The sequence below is a fragment of the Suncus etruscus genome, chromosome 2 (genome assembly GCF_024139225.1).
Source record: "Suncus etruscus isolate mSunEtr1 chromosome 2, mSunEtr1.pri.cur, whole genome shotgun sequence".
NCBI classification, from domain to species: Eukaryota; Metazoa; Chordata; class Mammalia; order Eulipotyphla; family Soricidae; genus Suncus; species Suncus etruscus.
In genome coordinates, this window is record NC_064849.1 from 83634055 (window position 1) to 83655012 (window position 20958).

Consider the following 20958-nt stretch of genomic DNA (forward strand, 5'->3'; position numbering starts at 1 on the left):
CCCAAGATGTCCTTCGTGGAATTTACAGCCTCACCAGGGGCCAACCTTGCAAACAAGCATTAACTGTGTTAGATCATTGCTATGGAAGAATATGAGGAGAAGCAACCAGGCTGTAGAGCTGCCAGCTCTTCTCTACTTCCTTTGCTACCTACCGGCTTTTTCTACTTCAAGACCTTCTCTGCTTCAGTCTCTTCTCCACTTCTGGCCCTTCTGACTTCAGTCTCTTCTCCACTTCCCGCCCTTCTGGTTTCAGTCTCTTCTCTACTGCCAGCCTTTCTCCACCACTTATACGTCTTCTCTGCTTCATCTCTTTCCCACTTCTGGCTTTTCTCCACTTCTGGCTTTTCTCTGCTTCTGGCACCTCTCCACTTCCAGTCCTTTTCTTCTTCCAGTCCTTCTCCATTTCCACTCTCTTGGTCAAATGTTATTTACTATGGTTTCTGCCTATCAGAATATGATGGTGATGATGATATGGGGAGGAGAGAGAATTGGGTTGGAAATACATTCAGGTGTCATCATGCATTGCCTGGCACATGGGCAAGAAGTATGGGCATCACAGGCTATGGAAACCCTCTTTGGGGGCCCTGACTCAGAAGCATACTCATACAGAGAGGAGGAATCTAAGTCCCTTGGGCTTTCGCGTGACCGGGGAACCCAACACTGCTTTTAAGATATTTCTATTTCTGTCACTTGGCACTTGGACCAGCCCTTCCCAGGGTCCTGCACTCATGTTCTTTCTCTCAGAAGGAGACCATGACCTGTCCAGAAAGCCATCCCAAAGCTCACGTGAGGGTTTGTGATATCCTCGTGTCGTGGGGACCTTCTGTGACCTTGTGTGCCATGGACAATGTGTCTGGGCCTGCCCTCAAACATCTAAGAGCAGGTTGAGGCAGCTTGTAAGGACGAAGGAGCTAGTAAGAGTCCACCCAGATTTGCTGTTTTCCTTGTGCCACACTGGTTGCCTGGAGCTGCCATTATTTAAGTGGTAAAATCAAGAGCCTGGACTTGAATGTTTCCACCCTGCTCTTGTCTTTGATTTCTGCTAAACATTGCCATTTCAGTTAAATTGGTGGTTGCACTCTCTAATGAGTTATTATTTTCCACCAAATTATATTAAAAAATTTAAACACAGGGACCGGAGCAAGAGCTTTGCCTTGCACAATGCTAACCCAGGTTCAATCCTGAATGCTGACCCAGGTTCGCATCCTATATGGTCCCCCGAGCATTGCCAGGAGTGATTTCTGAGTGCAGAGCCAGAAGTAAACCCTGAACACAGCTGGGTGTGGCCTCAAACCAAACCAAACCAAACCAAACCAAACCAAACCAAACCAAACCAAACCAAACCAAACGGAGATATGGAAAGAAAGCTCAACACCCAAGTGTGTATCTTGCAGAGTGGAGGCCTAGGTATAAACCCTAGCAACCTTAGAGCACAGAACCAGGAGTAACCTCTGGGCACATTGGGTATGGTTCCCAGGCAACAAGTTAAAATACTTTACCTTTTTTTTTTGTGTGTGTGCTTTTTAAATTTTGGGTCTACACCCAGTGGCGCTCAGGAATTGCTCCTGGCAGGCCCAGGGAACCAGATGGGATGCCAGGGATTAAACCTGAGTCTGTTTTAGGTTAGATGCTTACAAGGCAAACATCCTACCATTGTGTTATCACTCTAGCCTCAAAATAAATTTTAAAATAAAAACTGGGCAGGGGAGCAGGAGCAATAGCACAGCAGAGAGGCATTTGCCTTGCACGTGACCCTCCCGGATTTGATCCCTGGCATCTCACATGGTCCCCTTTGCCTGCCAGGAATAATTTTTGAGCACAGAGCCAAGAGTAACTTGTGAGCACCACTGGGTGTGGCCCCAAAACAAAACAAAAAAAGCTGGCACATAGCTCTGTGGCAAAGCATGTGGTTTTGTATACATGAATCTATGTATGTATGTATGTATATACAATGATGTTCTCTGTTGTTCTCACTTAAAAATTTAACACTTACCTTGTCTATGCAAGTTCCAAAAAGGCAAATAAATAGAAACCAACTTAAAGCAAAAAGGAAATGGCTACGCAGAAGGCTTTGTCTTCACACTCAGGTTGGTAATGCCAGACCCCCCCAGGTTTTATTCATATTCTACCCTGTTCCCATACTCGTTTCTCTTATCTGCTACCCTCCCATTCTCAATTCTAGAGCTTGAGAAATGTATGGAGGACTTGAGCCATCTTTAGAAAACCTATTTTTTGCTTTTTAAAATTAGCAATAATTTATAAAGATGCATTTGACTTTTCCATATATATATATGTGTGTGTGTGTGTGTGTGTGTGTGTGTATTGACTTTTCAGTTCACTAGTATGTGCTTTTCAGTTTTTGTTTTATTTTATTTTGTTTTTATTTTTTGTCACACCAGCAATGCTCAGGGCTTCCTCCTGGCTCTGCATTCAGAATTCACTCCTGGCAGTGATCAGGAGACCAGATGGGATGCCAGGGATCAAATCTGGGTTGGTTGCATGCAAGGTGTCTTACCATTGTACTATCTCTCTGCTCCTGCACTGTGTAGTTTTATTGTTTGTAAACAGTACAATTCAAAGAGGGTCTTTTCCCACAGCCACCACCATGCCAGGGGCTCAATTTCACTGCTTCATGATTAATCTCTGCAGTGCCACCAAACCAACAAATATTCCAGGTACACCAGTTCTGGGACTGAAACCTCTGGGGGTTCTTCTTGGAATTGGGGCAGGCAGCCTCTTCTTTCCTGTCCCCTTCTGTCATACTGCTGGAAGTCTCAGTAGTCAAACCCTTATCCCACAGCAGCTGCCCTTTCAAGCTCCTAGGCTCAGTTCTGAGATCCTGAAGTTCTATGCATGTGACTGCATACGTGGCCATGTGACTCCTCTAAAATTTTCAATACTGACAGCCCAGAGGGAACACACCAGATTAGATAGGAAAGTAGCATAGAAGCCAACTAACTAATCTTAATAAACAACAACAACGCAGAGTGCTCAGTAACAATAAACAACTCTGGAAGCCCTCAATAACTTCTTTTTTTCTGTTTTTGTTTTTGTGGCACACCCAGCAGCACTCAGGTGTTACTCCTGGCTCTACACTCAGAAATTGCTCCTGGCAGGCTTGGGGGACCATATGGGATACCGGGATTCGAATCACCGTCCTGCATGCAAGGCAAACGCCCTAACTCCATGCTATCTCTCCAGCCTCCTCAATAACTTCTTAATAACCTTGTTGAGATATAATCATTTTCACAAATTTTCTTTTACTGAAGTATTTTTTTTCTAATTCTATTAGCCATTTAGTTGTAACAAGCAATATAAAATAATTATTTTGTTCCTGCCTAGGGGACAGACTTGGGAGTGGGTGAGAAACTGGGGACAATGGTGGAGGGAATGTTACATTAATGGTGGGATTGGTGTTGAAACATTGAATGCCAGAAACAAGTATTATGAGCAAAATTTTTTGTTTTTTGGGCCACATCTGTTTGATGCTCAGGGGTTACTCCTGGCTAAGCACTCAGAAATTGCCCCTGGCTTGGGGGAGCATATGGGATGCTGGGGGATCAAACCGCAGTTGCGATCTCTCCTTGGCTAACGCTTGCAAGGCAGACACCTTACCTGTAGCGCCACCTTGCCAGGCCCCTATGAGCAAAATTTTAAGCCCTGGTGTTTAACTCAAATTAAAATAGATTAATTAGGCTTTGGAGCGATAGCATAGCATTAGGGCATCTGCCTTGTACGTGGCTGACCTAGGACCAATCTGAGTTTGATCCCCAGCCTCCTATATGGTCTCCTATCCTGCTAGGAGTGATTTCTGAGAGCAGAGACAGGAATAACCCCTGAGTGCTGCAGTGTGTGGCCCCAACCCCTTCCAAATAAAATAAGTGAAGTTTTAAAGCAAGGATATCTTTTACCAATTGGTCTCTTGGCATACACCCAGGTCTCTTGGCATACTGCAACCTGATTTTCCACTTTTTGTTTTTCCACCTGTAATTCTAGATTCAACTAGATGCCCTTTTATAAAAGTGGGCTTCATGTACAGTGTGTTTGTGTATGTGCACAAATACGTGAGAACATGTGCGTGTGTATAAAATGATTTGGGCCGGGCGGAGAGATGGCACAGTGGTAGAGCATTTGCCTTGCATGCAGAAGGATGGTGGTTCGAATCCTGACATCCCATATGGTCCCCTGAGCCTGCCGAGGGCTATTTTTGAGCATAGAACCAGGAGTAGCCCCTGAGCGCTGCCGGATGTGACCCAAAAACCAAAAAGAAAAAAAGAAAAAGATTTGGGCCATGACTTAACCATCCCTAGGTCCCTGGAGCCAATCTCTGGATTGGCTGGATTTGTTGCAGTGCACAGAAGGAAAGACTGACAAGAATTTTTATGTATTTGTTCCAAGATTCATTTGTTTCAGCATTAGTTTTTCCCAATGACTCAGAAACTTTGGGTCCAAGAGATGAAACAGGCTGTAGTTTATAGTCTTTAGTGTGCGAAGATGACATTTCCCAGTCTGACAGCACCCCTTAGTGGCAACTACTATGTATAGCACATGGAAATTGCACAGTGGCTATGAATTCCATTTCTAGAGTCTTTCAATAATACAAAGATGAGTATAGTTTGTACAAAATCGAACATTATCTTTAAGTATATCTGTGAAGGGAAATAGGTATAAGGGCTGGAGAAATACTAGAGGGGTTAAGGCACTTGTCTTGCCAGTGATCAACTTTTGTTCAATTCTTGGCACCACAAATGTCCCCTAAGCATTATTGTTTGTTTGTTTGTTTGTTTGTGGGCTACACCCTGCAGTGGTCAGAATTTAACTCCTCTGTGCATGGTCATTCTTGATCAAGCTTGGGGGACCATATGCAGTACCAAGATCAAAATGTGTTTAGCTGTGTGCAAGGCAGTGCTGTAACACTGGGCTGTAACACTGTGCTCTTCAGCTCAATAGACTCACACAATTTCTATGTAGTAGAGTCAAGTGTTAATTTGACTTCAGGTTGTTGGAGTTGAATATAGAGATTAGGCTTTCTATGAGCTATGATTCCTTGCAACCTTGCAACTGCTCAGGACTTCCTCTAATAATACTATCAGGAACCTTTGTTTAATTTGGTTCCATATCTTTAGATATTGAGAATGCATGTTGGTACCAATGTCGCCGCTGGTGTTGATTAAATGAATTCTAAGGTTTTTTGTTTGTTTGTTTGTTTGTTTGTTTTATAAACAGCTACTGTGGCCTTCTAATCCTTCAGGTGGAAACCACTTCTGAACAAATTATGCAGACCCTGTCTGGCTTAGGTTTCTAATTCTTCCCACCATTCCTCAAGAAGTGTCTTTCCTCCAGAAAGAAATGTCTTTCTTCCCATTCCCTTTGTTGGGCACCCACTTGGCACCTTAGAAAAAAAGACACTTGGGGCCGGGCGGTGGCGCTCGAGGTAAGGTGCCTGCCTTACCTGCGCTAGCCTAGGAGACGGACCGCGGTTCGATCCCCCGGCGTCCCATATGGTCCCCCAAGCCAGGAGCGACTTCTGAGCGCATAGCCAGGAGTAACCCCTGAGCGTTACCGGGTGTGGCCCAAAAACCAAAAAAAAAAAAAAAAAAAAAAAAAGACACTTGTATCTTCTCATTGCAGGGCTCTTTTGTTTGTTCTTTCTGGAACTCTCAAAAGCCCTATGGGTAAATTGCTTATAGATTTTAGCCTAAGAGTGATATCTGGGCTGGAGACAGCTCAACAGACTGAGGTGCATGCAGGAAACCTGGGTTTGCTCTCCAGAACTGCATGGTTCCCTTAGTACTATTCTGAGTGATACCTCCAACGAGTGAACTCAGGAATAGACCCTGTTGTTGAACACCAAGCCACCACCCTCCCATATTGCAATTGGGTGATTGTGTAGTTAATTGTTCAGCTTCTTCTCTTAGCTTGAGTCTAAGTGGGTGTCTGGGTTGTTTCGCTCAGGATTTGCAGGGCTTTCCAGAAAGTATGGCCAACAGAACGCTCTTGATATTTAATATTTTGTCCTGAAGCATTGAATACTAAATGAGTTACTAAAATTTGAGTTTTTTTTTTTTTTTCTTTCTCTCATTAGCTGGGAAGTTGTCAACACCAAACCAGAAGAAAGACCCAGGTTCAGTCAATGTATTACAGAATCATGGATGAATTTCAGCGTATTTCTTCAAGAAATGTCTCTTTTTAAACAGCAGAGTCCTGGCAAGGTAAGACCCTTCAGACAGGGGAAGTACTTTATCTTCTTTGACATATGCAATACACTTGGGAAAAATGAGTAACCTCCAATATGAATGTGTCTACTTCTCTGTGTAAGTAACTGAGAGAATTCCACAAAAACTCTTCCCAGAGAGGTTCAATGGTAACACTGGAAAATCCTCACTCTCCTAGGTTTAAGTGTAATTTGTTTTCTACTTTTTTTTTTTTTTTTTTTTTTTTTTGGTTTTTGGGCCACACCCGGTAACGCTCAGGGGTTACTCCTGGCTATGTGCTCAGAAGTTGCTCCTGGCTTGGGGGACCATATGGGACACCGGGGGATCGAACCGCGGTCCGTCCAAGGCTAGCGCAGGCAAGGCAGGCACTTTACCTTTAGCGCCACCGCCCGGCCCCTTGTTTTCTACTTTAAGGTTCAATGGTAACACTGGAAAATCCTCACTCTCCTAGGTTTAAGTGTAATTTGTTTTCTACTTTATCTTGCCCATGAACTAACATGAAGATTATTGTTAGCAACTAGGCAAAGCAGAAAAATACAAGTTTTATTAAGAAAGTCAGCTTGGGGCCCGGAGAGATAGCACAGCGGCATTTGCCTTGCAAGCAGCTGATCCAGGACCAAAGGTGGTTAGTTTGAATCCCGGTGTCCCATATGGTCCCCCGTGCCTGCCAGGAGCTATTTCTGAGCAGACAGCCAGGAGTAACCCCTGAGCACCGCCAGGTGTGGCCCATAAAACCAAAAAAAAAAAAAAAAAGAAAGTCAGCTTAAAAAATAAAGGAAGTCAGCTTAGGCACTAACTCCTGGTTCTGCAAAGGAGATGAAATGAAATGAATACATAATATGGTGAGGTACTTTTGGAGAGGATGCATTTAATCACTTTTGATTTAAGTTGTGAAGATTATTGGGGACAGAGAGATACCTCAGTAGACTGAGAGCTTGCTTTGCATGTAGGGGGCCCAGAAGTGACCCCAGAGCACTGGCAGGTGTGACTCAGCAGCAGAAAATCAAGTGGAGAGTCTTATGATTTATTTAAGAAATGAAACCTTAGGGCTGGAGCAACAGCACAGTGATGGGGCATATTTGCTTTGCATGCGAACAACACGGGATGAACCCTGGTTTCATTCCTGGCACCTCATATGATTTCTGGAGCCTGTCAAGAGCGATTTCTGAGTGAAGAGCCAGGAGTAATCCCTGAGTATTTTCTGGTGTGTCCCAAAAGCCAAAAAAGAAAAAAGGAAAAAAAAAGAAAAAAGGAGATAGCAAGGAGGTAGGGTGTTAGCCTTGCATGTGGAAGGATGGTGGTTTGAATCTCGGCATCCCCTATGGTCCCCTGAGCCTGCCAGGAGCAATATCTGAGCACAGAGCCAGGAGTAACCTTTGAACACTGCCAGGTGTAACCCCCTTCAAAAAAAAAAAAAAACCCAAACAAACAAACAAAAAAAGGAAATGAAACCTTGGGTTAGAGAGGATTCAAATGGCTGGAGCACATGGGAGCAATCCCTGATGCCACATAATTTCCCAATTTCCTAGGAGCGACCCCAGAGCCACTGGATATGGGAAGGTGAGAAGAAAGGAGGGAAAGAGGGAAAAAGGAAGAAGAGAATGAAGGAACGAATAAAGGAGGGAAGGCAGGAAGGAAGGAATAAAAGATGGAAGGAGGGAGGAAGAGAGGGGAAAAAGGAAGGAACAAAGGAAAGGAGAAAGGAAGGAAGAAGGCAGGTCTAGCAAAACCATTCAAAGTGATATAAAGTGCTATAAAAGTAATGGTGAGGACTCAGTGAAAAAGTTGGCTTCGGTTTGTAAAAGGTCCTAGGGGGCAGCACACAAGGTGGTACCTTTCCTGTTTCTCCTTAGTCACCCTGGTGCCCCCACCCAACTCCTAGGAGGTCAATCTTGGAGGTCGTTATATTGATGCCAACCTTTTTGTTTTTGTTTTGGTTTTGGTTTTTGGTTTTTGGTTTTTTTTTTTTTTGGGCCACACCCGGTAACGCTCAGGGGTTACTCCTGGCTATGTGCTCAGAAGTTGCTCCTGGCTTGGGGGACCATATGGGACACCGGGGGATCGAACCGCGTTCCGTCCAAGGTTAGCGCAGGCAAGGCAGGCACCTTACCTTTAGCGCCACCGCCCGGCCCCTGATGTCAACCTTAATTCAAACACGGATGGGCATTGTGGATAGTGATAGGTAGCACACAGACAGCTCTGAAGTCCTCTCCTGGGGTCATTTAGTTACTAATGATTACAGAACTGAATTCCAGACATCAAGTCATTGTAAGGATGTGGCGTCTTTTATTGCCATATTGCTCCATAATTTTTATTTTATCATAGGAGAAGTCTTTATTTTTCATGTCTGCTGCTATTGAAATATCTCAGTATTGTTTTTTTGTTCACCTTTTGACTACTTTATTCGTATGCCAAGAAATAAGAGTCAAAGTTTATATTTTAGCTCTTCTTACACTTATTCTTGTTATTGTCAGAATTAGTTTCCCTTCCACATATCTATTTTTGATATACCATTAATCAATTTTTTTATCAGCTTAACACCCCCCCCCCCAAAATAGAATGGCTTGATTTTTAAGATTAAAGTATGGAAAGCTGATGACGACTTGTATTTCAGTTCATTTAGTTTTAGATGTCTTTAGATGTCTTATAATAACCAAGACATTTTTGGGGGTTCATATTTAATAGATAAGGAAAATAATGACATTGTTTATTTAAGGAAGTTCATTTCATCTACAATTGATTTCAAGTTGCCTAGAAAGAGGGGCCATTTTGAGAGGTTGATGTGGTTAAAAAGGAGGAAAGTGGGGCCGGAGAGACAGCACAGTGGTGTTTGCCTTGCAAGCAGCCTACCCAGGACCTAAGGTAATTGGTTCGAATCCCAGCGTCCCATATCCTCCCCCCCCCCCCCACCTGCCAGGAGCTATTTCTGAGCAGACAGCCAGGAGTAACTCCTGAGCACTGCTGGGTGTGTCCCAAAAAACCAAAAAAAAAAAAAAAAAAAAAGAAAGGAGGATAGTAACAGCTAATAGAATTATCCTAATAGTACATTAGCTTTGTACATTTTTGAATTATTGATAACTATTATGCCTTGCTTCCATATCATGAATTTGGGATGGGGCTTGGAGAAGTGGCGAGAACTTGGAGAGTTAGTTTTAAGGTTGTTTATATTTCAAAAGAAATTCTGGAAAAGATTCTGGACATCTCTTACTCTCCTTTGTCTCCTATCTGGCAGTAATATTGCCAATAGCATGATTCATGAGAGATATTCTTTGTGCCAAAAAATTAGCCTCTGGAATCTCCAAATAGTCATTACTAAGTCTTCAGAGTGGACTAGGGCAGGTTGAACATGGTCATTAGTTAGAGAGCTCTATTGTGAAAAACATTTGCTACAACAGGATAAATTACTCATAGAGAAAGGAATGTGTCTGCACCCTGTGCTCTAATGTGTGTTGGGGTAATGCATCCGTGTCAACATTATTTCTGTTATTTCTAGTTTTGTCTCGTGGTCTGCAGCATGTGCACATTTTTTACAGTCTTGGGAAGTTACGTCCCGGGGGTTATACTCAGCTACTTACTACGTAAGTATTGGACAGCATTTGTCTTTGTTGGCAACTCCACTGAAAAGGCAAATGGGTTGGGGATGTAGCTTAGTGGTTGGTTATGTTGTGCCTGAAATACATGAGGGCCTGGGTGCAATTTCCAGCACTTACAAGATAGATAGACAGACAGGTAGATATATGGATAGGTAGGTAGATGGATAGATGTTAAAAGGGTAACTAGATACACACACAGATAGAAACAAATAAAAAGCAATGGACATACATTTAATGTGATGATTTTTTCATTTTATTATTCCCAATACATAACACAATGGCAAATGCCAAAAAAGGAAATCTAAGCTCAAACCTATATTACTGTATAATCTCGAGTATAAACCGACCCAAGTATAAGCCGAACCCTCTAATTTTACCCTAAAATCTAGGGAAACTTAGTGACTTGATTATAAGCCAATGTGGGAAATGCAGTAGCCACTGGTAAATTTCAAAAGTAAAAATATATACCCAGAACAATTACAGTAATTGAGAAATCAGTAGGTTAAATGTTTTTTCAATATTTATTGCTAAAGAAAAATTGTAAACTAGCAACAGTAATTTGAAAACTTTAAAGTACAGAAAACTGTAGCCTAACAGGTAATTAAGCTAAATCACAAAGGTTAAAAATCCTTTAAGACTGGATTTCTCATCCTCATCATCTGTAGGTCCAAACAGAGCTTCAGCCTTATCTGATCTGAGGGTTTCAGCATAGACATTGTCATCATCACTGAGTTCGTAGATATCATCATCACTGCGGTCGGTCTCATACAAAGCGCAGAATATTGTGAGTTAAATAGTTCAGTGGCATCCAGTTCAGTTCAGCCGCCTACCTCTTCAGCTCAGCCACTACTTGTGGACTGGGCTAAAGCACCTCCCCTCTCCAGCAGACGGCAGAAGATGACTGGAGACTGTGCATTGAATCGAATAACCTGTATGACCCATGTATAAGCTGAGTTCGGGGTTTTTGGCATAAATTTTGTGCTGGAAAAACTCGGTTTATACTTGTGTATATAGGTACATTTTGAGGGTAAAAGTAGTATGGACAGGAAGGGCTTGATCTGATTGCAGGTGTTTTACAACAAGACTATAAATGTATGAGAGTGAGTGAACTAGTGAGTAAGAGAACTAGGCACTATTTCTAAGGGCATTGCTTTGTGAAATCCTGAGGGGGAGCTTTCTGATTCTCATTCTCTTCCTTCTTATCTGCAGTGCTGCTCGCATTTCTGTGCCCATTGTTGAAGTGTAATGACATTGGGCAAAAAGTGTACAGCAAAATCAAGTCCATTCTGCTGAAGCTAGATTTTGGAATTGGAGACTATATTAATCAGAAAAAACGTGAGCGCTCTGGTAGGTAGAGTTTGGATTTCCTACCTCATGCATAAACAAGCCCCATCTATTATAAATTAAACTTTGCTGTTTTCCAGGAATCCTTTTCCCTCTTACTACACATTACAGAAACAAATTCTTCTAAGGATTAGCCTTTTCCTCTTAAGATTTCTTTTTTTCTTAAACATAATACATTGACTTTATAATTCAACTTGCCAGAGAAAGGTAGACAGCATTTATCTATTATATTTCTTGGTTTTCTTTTGAGGGTAGGGGTATTGGGACATACCCCAAAGTGCTCAGTGTTTCCTCCTGCTCTGTCTTGAGACATCACTTCTGCCAGGCTTGGGGACCATCTGGAATGCTGGGAATTGAACCTTGCTGGCTGCATGCAAAGCAAATGTCCTACCTGTTGTGCTGTCACTCTGGCCTTTTATTTTTGCTATTTAAGATTTACTTTCCTGGGGCCGGGAAGGTGGTGCTAGAGTAAGGTGTCTGCCTTGCAGGCGCTAGCCTAGGACAGACCTTGGCTCAATCCCCAGCGTCAAGCCAGGGGCGATTTCTTTTTTTTTTTTTTTTTTTTTTTTTTTTTTTGGTTTTTGGGCCACACCCGTTTGATGCTCAGGGGTTACTCCTGGCTATGAGCTCAGAAATCGCCCCTGGCTTGGGGAGACCATATGGGACGCCGGGGGATCGAACCGAGGTCCCCACTACGCTAGGGCTTGTAAGGCAGACACCTTACCTCTAGCGCCACCTTCCCGGCCCCAAGGGGCGATTTCTAAGCATAGCCAGTAACCCCTGAGCATTTTGGTTTTTCGGACCACACCCATTTGATGCTCAGGGGGACCACACCCATTTGATGCTCAGGGGTTACTCCTGGCTATGCGCTTAGAAATCGCCCCTGGCTTGGGGGGACCATATGGGAAGCAGGGGGATTGAACCGAGGTCTGTCCTAGGCTAGCGCCTGCAAGGCAGACACCTTACTCTAGCGCCACCTCGCAGGCCCCCCTAAATTGTCTTATTAGGATATTGCATAAATAGGAAAAGGAAAAAAAAAAAACACTGCCAGAGCAGTGGTGCAGTGGTAGGACATTTGTCTTGTACGCAGCTGACCTAGGACAGACTGCAGTTCAATCTCCTGTGTCCCATATGGTCCCCCAAGCCAGGAGTGATTTCTGAGCGTAGAGCCAGGAGTGATCCATGAGCGTCATCAGGTGTGGCTCAAAAAGTAAAAAAACAAACAAACAAAAAAAAATTGCGGAAAAGCCAATATAGTTCACTTCCCTTTAGTTTTCGCTTAGCTTTAGTTTTTCTGGAACTAGGGGCCAAACCCAGCCTCCTGCTTGCAGTTTGCCTCTGAGCCACACTCCCAGTTTCTTATCTTCCACTTTATGTTGAGGCCCATTAGCTGATATGCTGAATACTATCAAGCATTGAATTGCTTGAAAGGACCTATTAAATATGTGGATTTCTGATTCCACCCAGGACTTGGACTTTGTTTTTTGCTGGGGGCTCCTTTGATGGTGCTCTGTGTTTAGGATTGTTGCGCTAAGAACTGAACTCAGGCCTCCTATTCACTCCAGATCCTTAACCCACCTTCTCATCCACCATTCTGGATTTTTGATTCAGTGGGCCTAGGAAGAAGACCTAAGATCTGCATTTCTAAAGTCCCTATAATGCTCCTGTTAGTTCAGGCCCAATCCCTGAGAAGCACCAAGCCATAAAGTGCTTCCCTTGGAAATAAAACTTCCGCATATATGTTATTTGCCAACATATGCTTAGATGGAGGCATTGGACAAAAGGAGGAATTGTGGGCTGAGGTTATCAAATGGATAAGCTACATCACGTTTGAGCTGGGCAGGAAACTGAAAGCTGCCCAATGTTTTCTCAACAGAAGCAGCTAAAGAAAAAAGTCACAAAGACGACAGCGAATTAGACTTTTCAGCTCTTTGTCCTAAGGTACTTTCTGTTTAGTTTTCCTTTTGTTCCCATGTGATTTGATGATCAGTATATCAAGGTCCACCAAAATCGAAGGGGTTTTTCTTATATGTTGATTATTCTCTGAGATGATGAAATAATTTCAGAAGGAAAATGCTTCTCAGGTTTATATTCCAGCTTTCTTGATGTTAGTATGGTTTTTCCAAAACAATTTTCCACTGGCCTTTTAAAGGTGCCCTGATATCTTTATCGCTCCAGATTAGCCTCACAGCAGATGCCAAATTGTTGTCTGTATCGGACACGGATGTATCTGAGGTTTCCTGGACCGACAATGGGACTTTCAACATCTCGGAAGGACACACTCCTCAGACAGATACTTCGGACGGTAAAGTCACCTTTGTTGGTGCATCTCAGGACATATAGATGAATGTCCCAGATAGCTCACTCTGCCACCCGCTGAAGGATATATAGTACATGGGGTTCCTTAATGCACTGGGGCCATTTATTACTGGAGAATGTCATGGAGTGTCCTTACACAAATCTAGATGGGCTATCTCAGAGTTCTTTCCACATAAGGATTTACACACCAGCAAGGTGGTAGAACCAAAGACAGTCCACTGGCTTTCAACCTTGCTACATCTGCCAACTGACATGTTCCATGGGGCAGTGTAGTAGAAGCCTCATGCCCCCTTCCAGGGAATTAGGGAATGTGGGTCTGGAAGCATTATCGACACTGGAAATGATGCACACCAGGTTAGGGAGATAAAACAGGTTCAGGAACTTCCACCACAAATTCTCTGCAATAAGGCAAAAGGTACCAGCAGGCATATAGGCCAGTTGTGGGATCGAAACCAGAAGTCTCTCTGACCCAAGATCTTTATTGGGAAGAGTAGGACCACCCCTGTGAGTGGAGAACATGTAGGGATAGGGGGCCAATTTAGAGGGCCTGTCTCTAGAGGGACAAGCACAATGCAAAGAAGAATTATCCTGAGTAAAGTAAGAACCACTTACTCCAACATGCCAGTGGTCAAAACTCACTGGGCTGGCCAATATCATCCATAGATTGTACATGAAGGCCACTGTCCCTGACTCAGATATCCTCATGGCTAGATGAGGTACTGTTTTGGGCTATAAAAATGAAGCACTGAAAATGCTGGGGGACAGAGCATGAAAATCTACTAAATGAGAGAAGCCAGCCACGTAGTCCATGGACCTGTCTAATTGCATAAAGTGTTGATGTACTTTTTCTAAAAGAAGGATGGAGGCTATGCAGGGCTCGAAAGAAGCATTTAGGTTCAGCTTTGGCATCCTTTATCTGATGAAAAATTTTGACTTTCTTATTAATTTGTATTCCCTTCCCCCTTTCCTTTGTGGCTGACTCTGATGCTGATGGATATTTCACAAGTCCCTGTCTCTTGATGCTTGTGAGGAAGGTGGTCACATATCAAGCCACATTGCTAAAACTTACTTAGATTTGCTCTTCTCTGTTCAAGAGATTACTGGCTCTGTGCTCAGGGATTACTCCTGGCTGTTCTCAGGGCACCCAAAGGAGTACTGGGGATTGAACCAGGCTTAGCCGCAAGCACGGCAATTGTTTTACCCACTATGCTGTCACTTTGGACCGTGCAATCATTTAGCTATGGTGTTTACACACATTCTCACCAGAGTTCACAATCTTAGGTGAGGTTGTGGTATCTTCAGGAACCCCTCCAGTGCTCACATGTGCTTTCCAGATGATGCATTTCCTGGCCACAGCACTTACACACTTTCAGATGGGCTTTTATATGTGTGTGTTCACCCCACTTCATGTTGCTCCCATACAGCCAGCTGTGGTGCAGCTGAAAAATTGCCTGTTAGTGTTCAGGGATTTCCCACTGCAGAGCTGCTGGGATCATGCTTAGCATTCATGGAACCCTGGAGTGTTGGGATTTGACCATCAGCTTATAAAGTTGGATTTTCTTTATTTTATATATATATATAAATGTATATATGTATATATATTGTGTGTTATAATGAACAATTTTGTACTGGAAATCGCATTATACATATATAAACACACATATATATATTGGTTTTGGGTCACACTCAGCAGCGCTCAGGGGTTACTCCTGGCTCTTCGCTCAGAAATCTCTCCTGGCAGGCTCAGGGGACCATATGGGATGTCGAGAATTCAATCCCGGTCTGTCTTGAGTTGGCTGCCTGCAATTCAAACATATTACCGCTGTGCTCTTTCTCTGGCCCAACATTATATATTTCAAATTCATTTAGGAAACCTTATAAAATAGTGTTAACATTTATGATATTGCTGTACAAAGTTATCTCGTCACCACTAACAAAATGCCCAAATTCTCCATCAATGTTGTTTCTTTATTATTATTATTATTATTATTATTATTATTATTATTATTATTATTATCTTTATTTAAACACCATGGTTACAAACATGCTTTTAGTTGGGTTTCAGTCATAAAAAAGAATACCTCAAACCCTTTCACCAGTCAACCTTTCCTAAGGTTAGAAAGTTGAGCTTTCTTAGCACTGTTGCAATTCATCTGGGTTCAGGCCTCATTATTTCCCTCCAGATGGCGTTTTTACTCCAAGTGCTCTCTCTCATTTGCTCTCTCTTTCTTTCTCTCTGCCTTTCGCAGATCTTGAACGACCTGGAGAGGAAGTTTTCTCTAGAGACTTTCCAGATTTTCCAGCTCTGGAAAAAGGCCCAGGAACCCTGGATGAAGAGGAATTCAGTGTTGGTTTACCTGGGGAGCCCCAGAGCAGAAAGGCAAGGCGGGACAGATGCCCTCCTGGTGGAGGAGAGGGGCAGGTGGGGGCTGCTGGCCCCTCACTGCCCCCTGGCAGTGACCCAAACTTTCAGCTGATGACAAACCTGGCTGGGGATGTCATCACGGCCGCCGTGACAGCTGCTATCAAAAACAAGGTCGAGGGTGTGCAGCAGGTGCTGACCCAGGCACTACCCGTCCTTGCAGAGGACACAGACTCTGAAGAGGCCGATGACTTCGAACTCCTGGACCAGTCAGAGCTAGATCAGATCGACAGTGAGTTGGGACTCTCAGCTGAGCCAGAGGCAGAAGCTGCACCCACCAACAAGTCTTCCAGCTTCTTCTCGAACCTGCTTGGAGGAGGTCATTAGACTGAACTCCAAAACAGATAAACTACCAAAATTTTTAAACTTGCAAAAAAAAAAAAAAGAAGAAGAAGAAAAAAAAGGGGGGGAACTGAACTTGAGCTTTACTGATTACTTTAGATTGGGGACATACTAGCTCCCCTTCTGCAGTGAATGAATTAATTGGATTTCTAGCAGATGACACCTACCCATGATCCCAGTTGGTTTTCTTCCCCCCTTCCCCCTCTGGTGCTGGGGAATCCAACCCAGGGCTTCACACATACCAGGCGATGCCTTTTGCCACTGAGCTACATCCCTGCCTCCTGAGTTTTTATGTAATTAGCATGGAAATGAACTTCCTATATATGTGTATATATGTTCACAGACATATATGTATACTACGTTGTTCAAGAGGAATTAGAGACTTAATTAGGGACTTAATTTTTTGTCTGCTTTTATTTTGTTTTGGGGCCACATATGGCCATGCTCATTGGTTACTCCAGGCTCTGTACTCAGGAAACACTCCTAGCAGTGCTCGGGGGAACCATATGGGAAGTTGGGGATCAAATCCGGTCAGCTATGTCAAGGCAAATGCACTCTTCCGTAGTATTTCCCCCTGTGACCCATATTAGGGATTGTTTATTTTTTTTTTTTTCGATTCTGGGTCACACCCGGCAGCGCTCAGGGATTACTTCTGGCTCTGTGCTAGAAATTACTCCTGGCAGGCTTGGGGGACCATAAGTGATGCCGGGGATCAAACCCGAGTCAGCTGGTACAAGGCAAATGACTTATCGGCTGTGTTATTATTGCTCTGGCCCCCAGGATTGTTTTTAAAACAATAAGAAAACATAAATTGAGATTCTTCTATAATTATTTCATTTTTTTGCTTTAAAATTCATTTCTTAAGCATATATTTTATTGTAAATCACTTAAATATAAATTATGAATTCAAATACATGCTGATCTAGCTCCAACAATGTTTCTCATGCTTGGGAACAGTTAAAATTTTTTGCTTGATTTTAATCTAAAAAAGACCAATAAAATATTAAGATGTCTCTAAGTTGAAGAACTTGGAGCATAATCTCTAAAGGAATCCCTTAGGGAAAACTTCTGAAATATAAATCACTCCTTGGCCTGGGTGGATGTATTTCCATTTTCTTCTGTAGCTCTGGACTCAGGCTTCCTTGTCAGTGATGTGCCTATTGACCGCTGACCCTTTTCTTTGCAGTGAGGTACCAGCCCTTACAGGCAGGAAATTAAATTTCACTTAGATGGCGAGTCTGAGCGACTCATCAAACCTGAGCTGTGTTGTGCAGTTGTCACACCTTGTAAAGAGAGGGTGGGAGAGTAGGTCTACCTCACCTGCTCAGAACAAGCTTCCACACTTGTCTTTCATGCTGTGTCACGGGAAAATGTCTCAGAATCGTGAAACAAGCTTTGTCCTGTCCTCATCACATGGTAGAGAAGCAGTGACTGGCTTGATGATCTCCAGCTTCCTGAGGAGAGGAAATTGCTTGGCTTTATAATGTCTTCATTTGTCATTGAAATCTGTTTCTTCGTGGGAGACTGGAACACATTTTTTCTTTATCTTAAGCTTTTTAAGGTCACCTTGAAATAATCAAGCCAGAGGCTCGGGATGAAGACCAGTGGTACAAGACAGAAAATGGTGGCCTTGCATGTGTGAGGCCTTGTGTTTGATCCTCAGCACCACAAAGTTAAAACCAAAAAAACAAAGAAATTGGACTTGGTGTTTTAAAACAGTGGACTAAAGAGTAGAAACCATGTGGATTTTGCTTCTGTGGTAGAAATGTCCAGTAGTGTTGAGGGACCATGTCAGCTATGACCAGCCTTCTTAAATTTTCCAAGACTGCTGCCATCTTGGGGGTCTGCGGCCCTCAGAAAGGAAGGTTGAGTCAAGAGTAGAGAACTCTGGCCCTCCCCCACCAATGACCCCTCTCCTTGCCTCAAGTTTCTGGAGACTAATGATAGGCAATCTGATATTTTAATGTAGAATCTCTTATTTATTTGTTCTTTCGGAGGTATTAAATGATCTAGACTGAATTTTGCCAAATGTTAAGGGAATGTGAGTTTTCACAGACTTTGAATACTTGCTCTTTTGTGATGGACTCTGCTTCCATGTCCTTAGTGCCTCATGGCTGTGTTTGGTGTCCTTTGTTGAGACAAAGTGAACCTGTGCCTTCATTCTCTTGCCTGTCTTGGTACAAATGAAATCCTGCCATGTGGATTTTGGAGAAATATGCCGAATTCTATTGGAAGAGTTTCTGGACATGAGGAAAAATACAGTTACGTTTATAAAATAGTTGTTACCAGGACTCTTCTCTCTTTCTCTCCCTTTCTCTCCCTCTCTCCCTCTCTCTCTCTCTCTCTCTCTCTCTCTTTTTTTTACATGTATGACTATTTATTTAAAGTATCCTTGTGGACCAGGGACATGGCTCAAAGGGCTGGAATATATGTTTTGCATATAGGATATATCCCAAATTCATCTTGACATCAATGTTTCTCCCCCAACATAAAATTAAAATACAGTAAATAAAAAGTATCCGTAGTCATGAAATCACAACATGTAAAGATTATTTTCATTTGTTGTGGGAGAGAAGATACGGAAAATGACCTGGACACTTTAATAAGATGATACTTATAAGATGCACTTATAAGATAAATTTTAAGGCTTATTGTGTGAACAATAAAACTAGAGTCAACTTCAAAGTAAAAGTGTTCTTTGGGGTCTGGGGATGTGGTGCCTTGCATGTGTGAGGCCTTGGGTCTGACCCTAGTACTGAAATAAAAAGGGGGGGTGTGTTACTAGTGATTGGTAGGAAGAAAAAGTACTAGCACTATGAATGAGACAAAAAAGCTCCTTTGACAGAAGCTTTTATAATAATTTATATAACTTCAATAGTCAAGACTGTAGGATTATAAATTGTGCATACAGTGCATAATGGTCCCCTTCATACAGGGGTTTGAGGTGTGCTTTTCATTCAGAAAAGATATGTTATATATGTTTCTGGATTAAGATAAGAAAACAATAAATGTTTTGACTCATTACAGTCGGGGATCATATCCACGAACCAAATTTATTCTCTTTTCATGAAAACATTTAGTTTTAGAATGTGTAATATGGCTTTGACATTTTTTTGAGTAACTAGAAAAATTTTGCTCAGATCCTGTAGAAAAACTGAGCAAAATCGTATGATAGGAATAATAGGCATCGGTTTTAGGTATTTGTTTGTTTTGTTTTTGGGCCACACTCAGCCGCACTCAGGGGTTACTCCTGGCTCTGTGCTCAGAAATAACTCCTGGCAGGTTTCGGGTACCAGATAGGATGCTGGGTTGGCCGTATGTATTGTAAATGCCCTACCCACTGTGCTATTGCTCGGTTCTGGTTTTACATATTTTGATAGTTTTGTTTTGAGTCCATACCTCGAGGTGCTCATGGGGGCATTTCTGCATGTAGACTATGCACTCAGCCCTATAATCCTTCTCTTTGGCCCCAAAGTGTCTTTTTTTAGTTGTATAATCTGATATAATTAAATACTAGGTGGGGTGCAGGATAAATAAGCTTATTTCTCACACTTAGGGATTGTGAAAATCCAGGATCAGGATGCCAGACTCCCATTAACCCGACCAACTCCGCAGATGATCCACACTCTGACTTCATCACTTAGGAAGTTTATAGTCAGTAAGTGGCAGAAACAACCATTTAGACCATAGCACTGATGCATTTGAAATTTATCTGGAGTTGGGGGAAGCTACGGGAAGCTTTAAAGCAGATGAGCAACTCTTGTGGGACTACATTTTAAATTGGATTCAATGTTATTGTAGGAACTGGTAGAGTGCCTGCCTCCCACGGGCCGGCAGGGTTTGACCCCTGTCATCACATATAGTGCCCCATCCCCATCCCACCCCCAAGCACATACAAGAGTGATCCGTGAGCACAGAGCCAGGAGAAAGTCCTGAGCACAGCCATGTGCCTCATCTTCCAAGAACAAAAAACCAAAAACCCACTATAGTCTTTCGTTGCTGTAGGCTCTTGGGTATAATACATCTTCAACTCTGAATTTCACCAGGCTGTGCAGATGAGTCTAAACACCCTGATATTTACGTCTTCTGGAAACATATCCACAGACATGAACAGCTTGCTAACTGTTAGGATGCTTGTGGAGCCTTAAGAGTACCAACAGAGATCTAATACTGCATTGTCAGGACTGAGTGTATGGAGCCATATTAGTCAAGTAACTACACTGCTCCCCCATTAAATAAAATAAAGCGAACAACAAAGGGATTAATCCGTGTAAGATTTCCAAGAATTCTGGACTTTATTTTGCTCCAGGTTGCAAACTTCCTTTGGTGGACCCAGATCAGCTCCTGCCTTCCAACAGCCATGCATAGATAGGCTCCAAGGGCCCAGCACGAGAGCCTCAGAAAGGTCCCAAAGACCCTTGCCCTGCCGGTCCAAACTTGGGGGGGGGTGGTCCCCCAAGGTGCGAGATCGTCTAGGGCTCCCCAAGTCTCCAGGAGCTGCTGCAGTTGAAACCACTCCAGGTCACCATAGAAACGATCACACCCGGAAATAAAGTCACAGGAGGGCGCGACAACCTCTTAGCTATGCCACTAAAAACCTTCCATCAAGTCCCACCTTCTAAATAAAGGGAAACCCAATCAGCATCCACCCTAGACCTGCTTAGTCAAGACCCTCTTGGTTCTATCCAATCAACGCCCAGTCCTGGCCGACTGGGGCGGGGCC

General features: G+C 43.0%; 1 protein-coding gene across 1 annotated transcript in view; it reads left to right on the plus strand.

Annotated features, from left to right (window-relative positions):
* Window positions 1-16241, plus strand: part of RETREG1 (reticulophagy regulator 1) — a 131742-nt gene extending 115501 nt beyond the window's left edge. Inside the window, exons 4-9 of the mRNA XM_049769020.1 lie at window positions 6086-6212; window positions 9709-9793; window positions 11018-11155; window positions 13029-13093; window positions 13331-13457; window positions 15721-16241. Of these exons, the coding sequence (XP_049624977.1) occupies window positions 6086-6212; window positions 9709-9793; window positions 11018-11155; window positions 13029-13093; window positions 13331-13457; window positions 15721-16220 (1042 nt within the window). The 3' untranslated portion in view covers window positions 16221-16241. The remainder of the gene's footprint in view (window positions 1-6085; window positions 6213-9708; window positions 9794-11017; window positions 11156-13028; window positions 13094-13330; window positions 13458-15720) is intronic.
* The last annotated feature ends 4717 nt before the right edge of the window (window positions 16242-20958 follow it).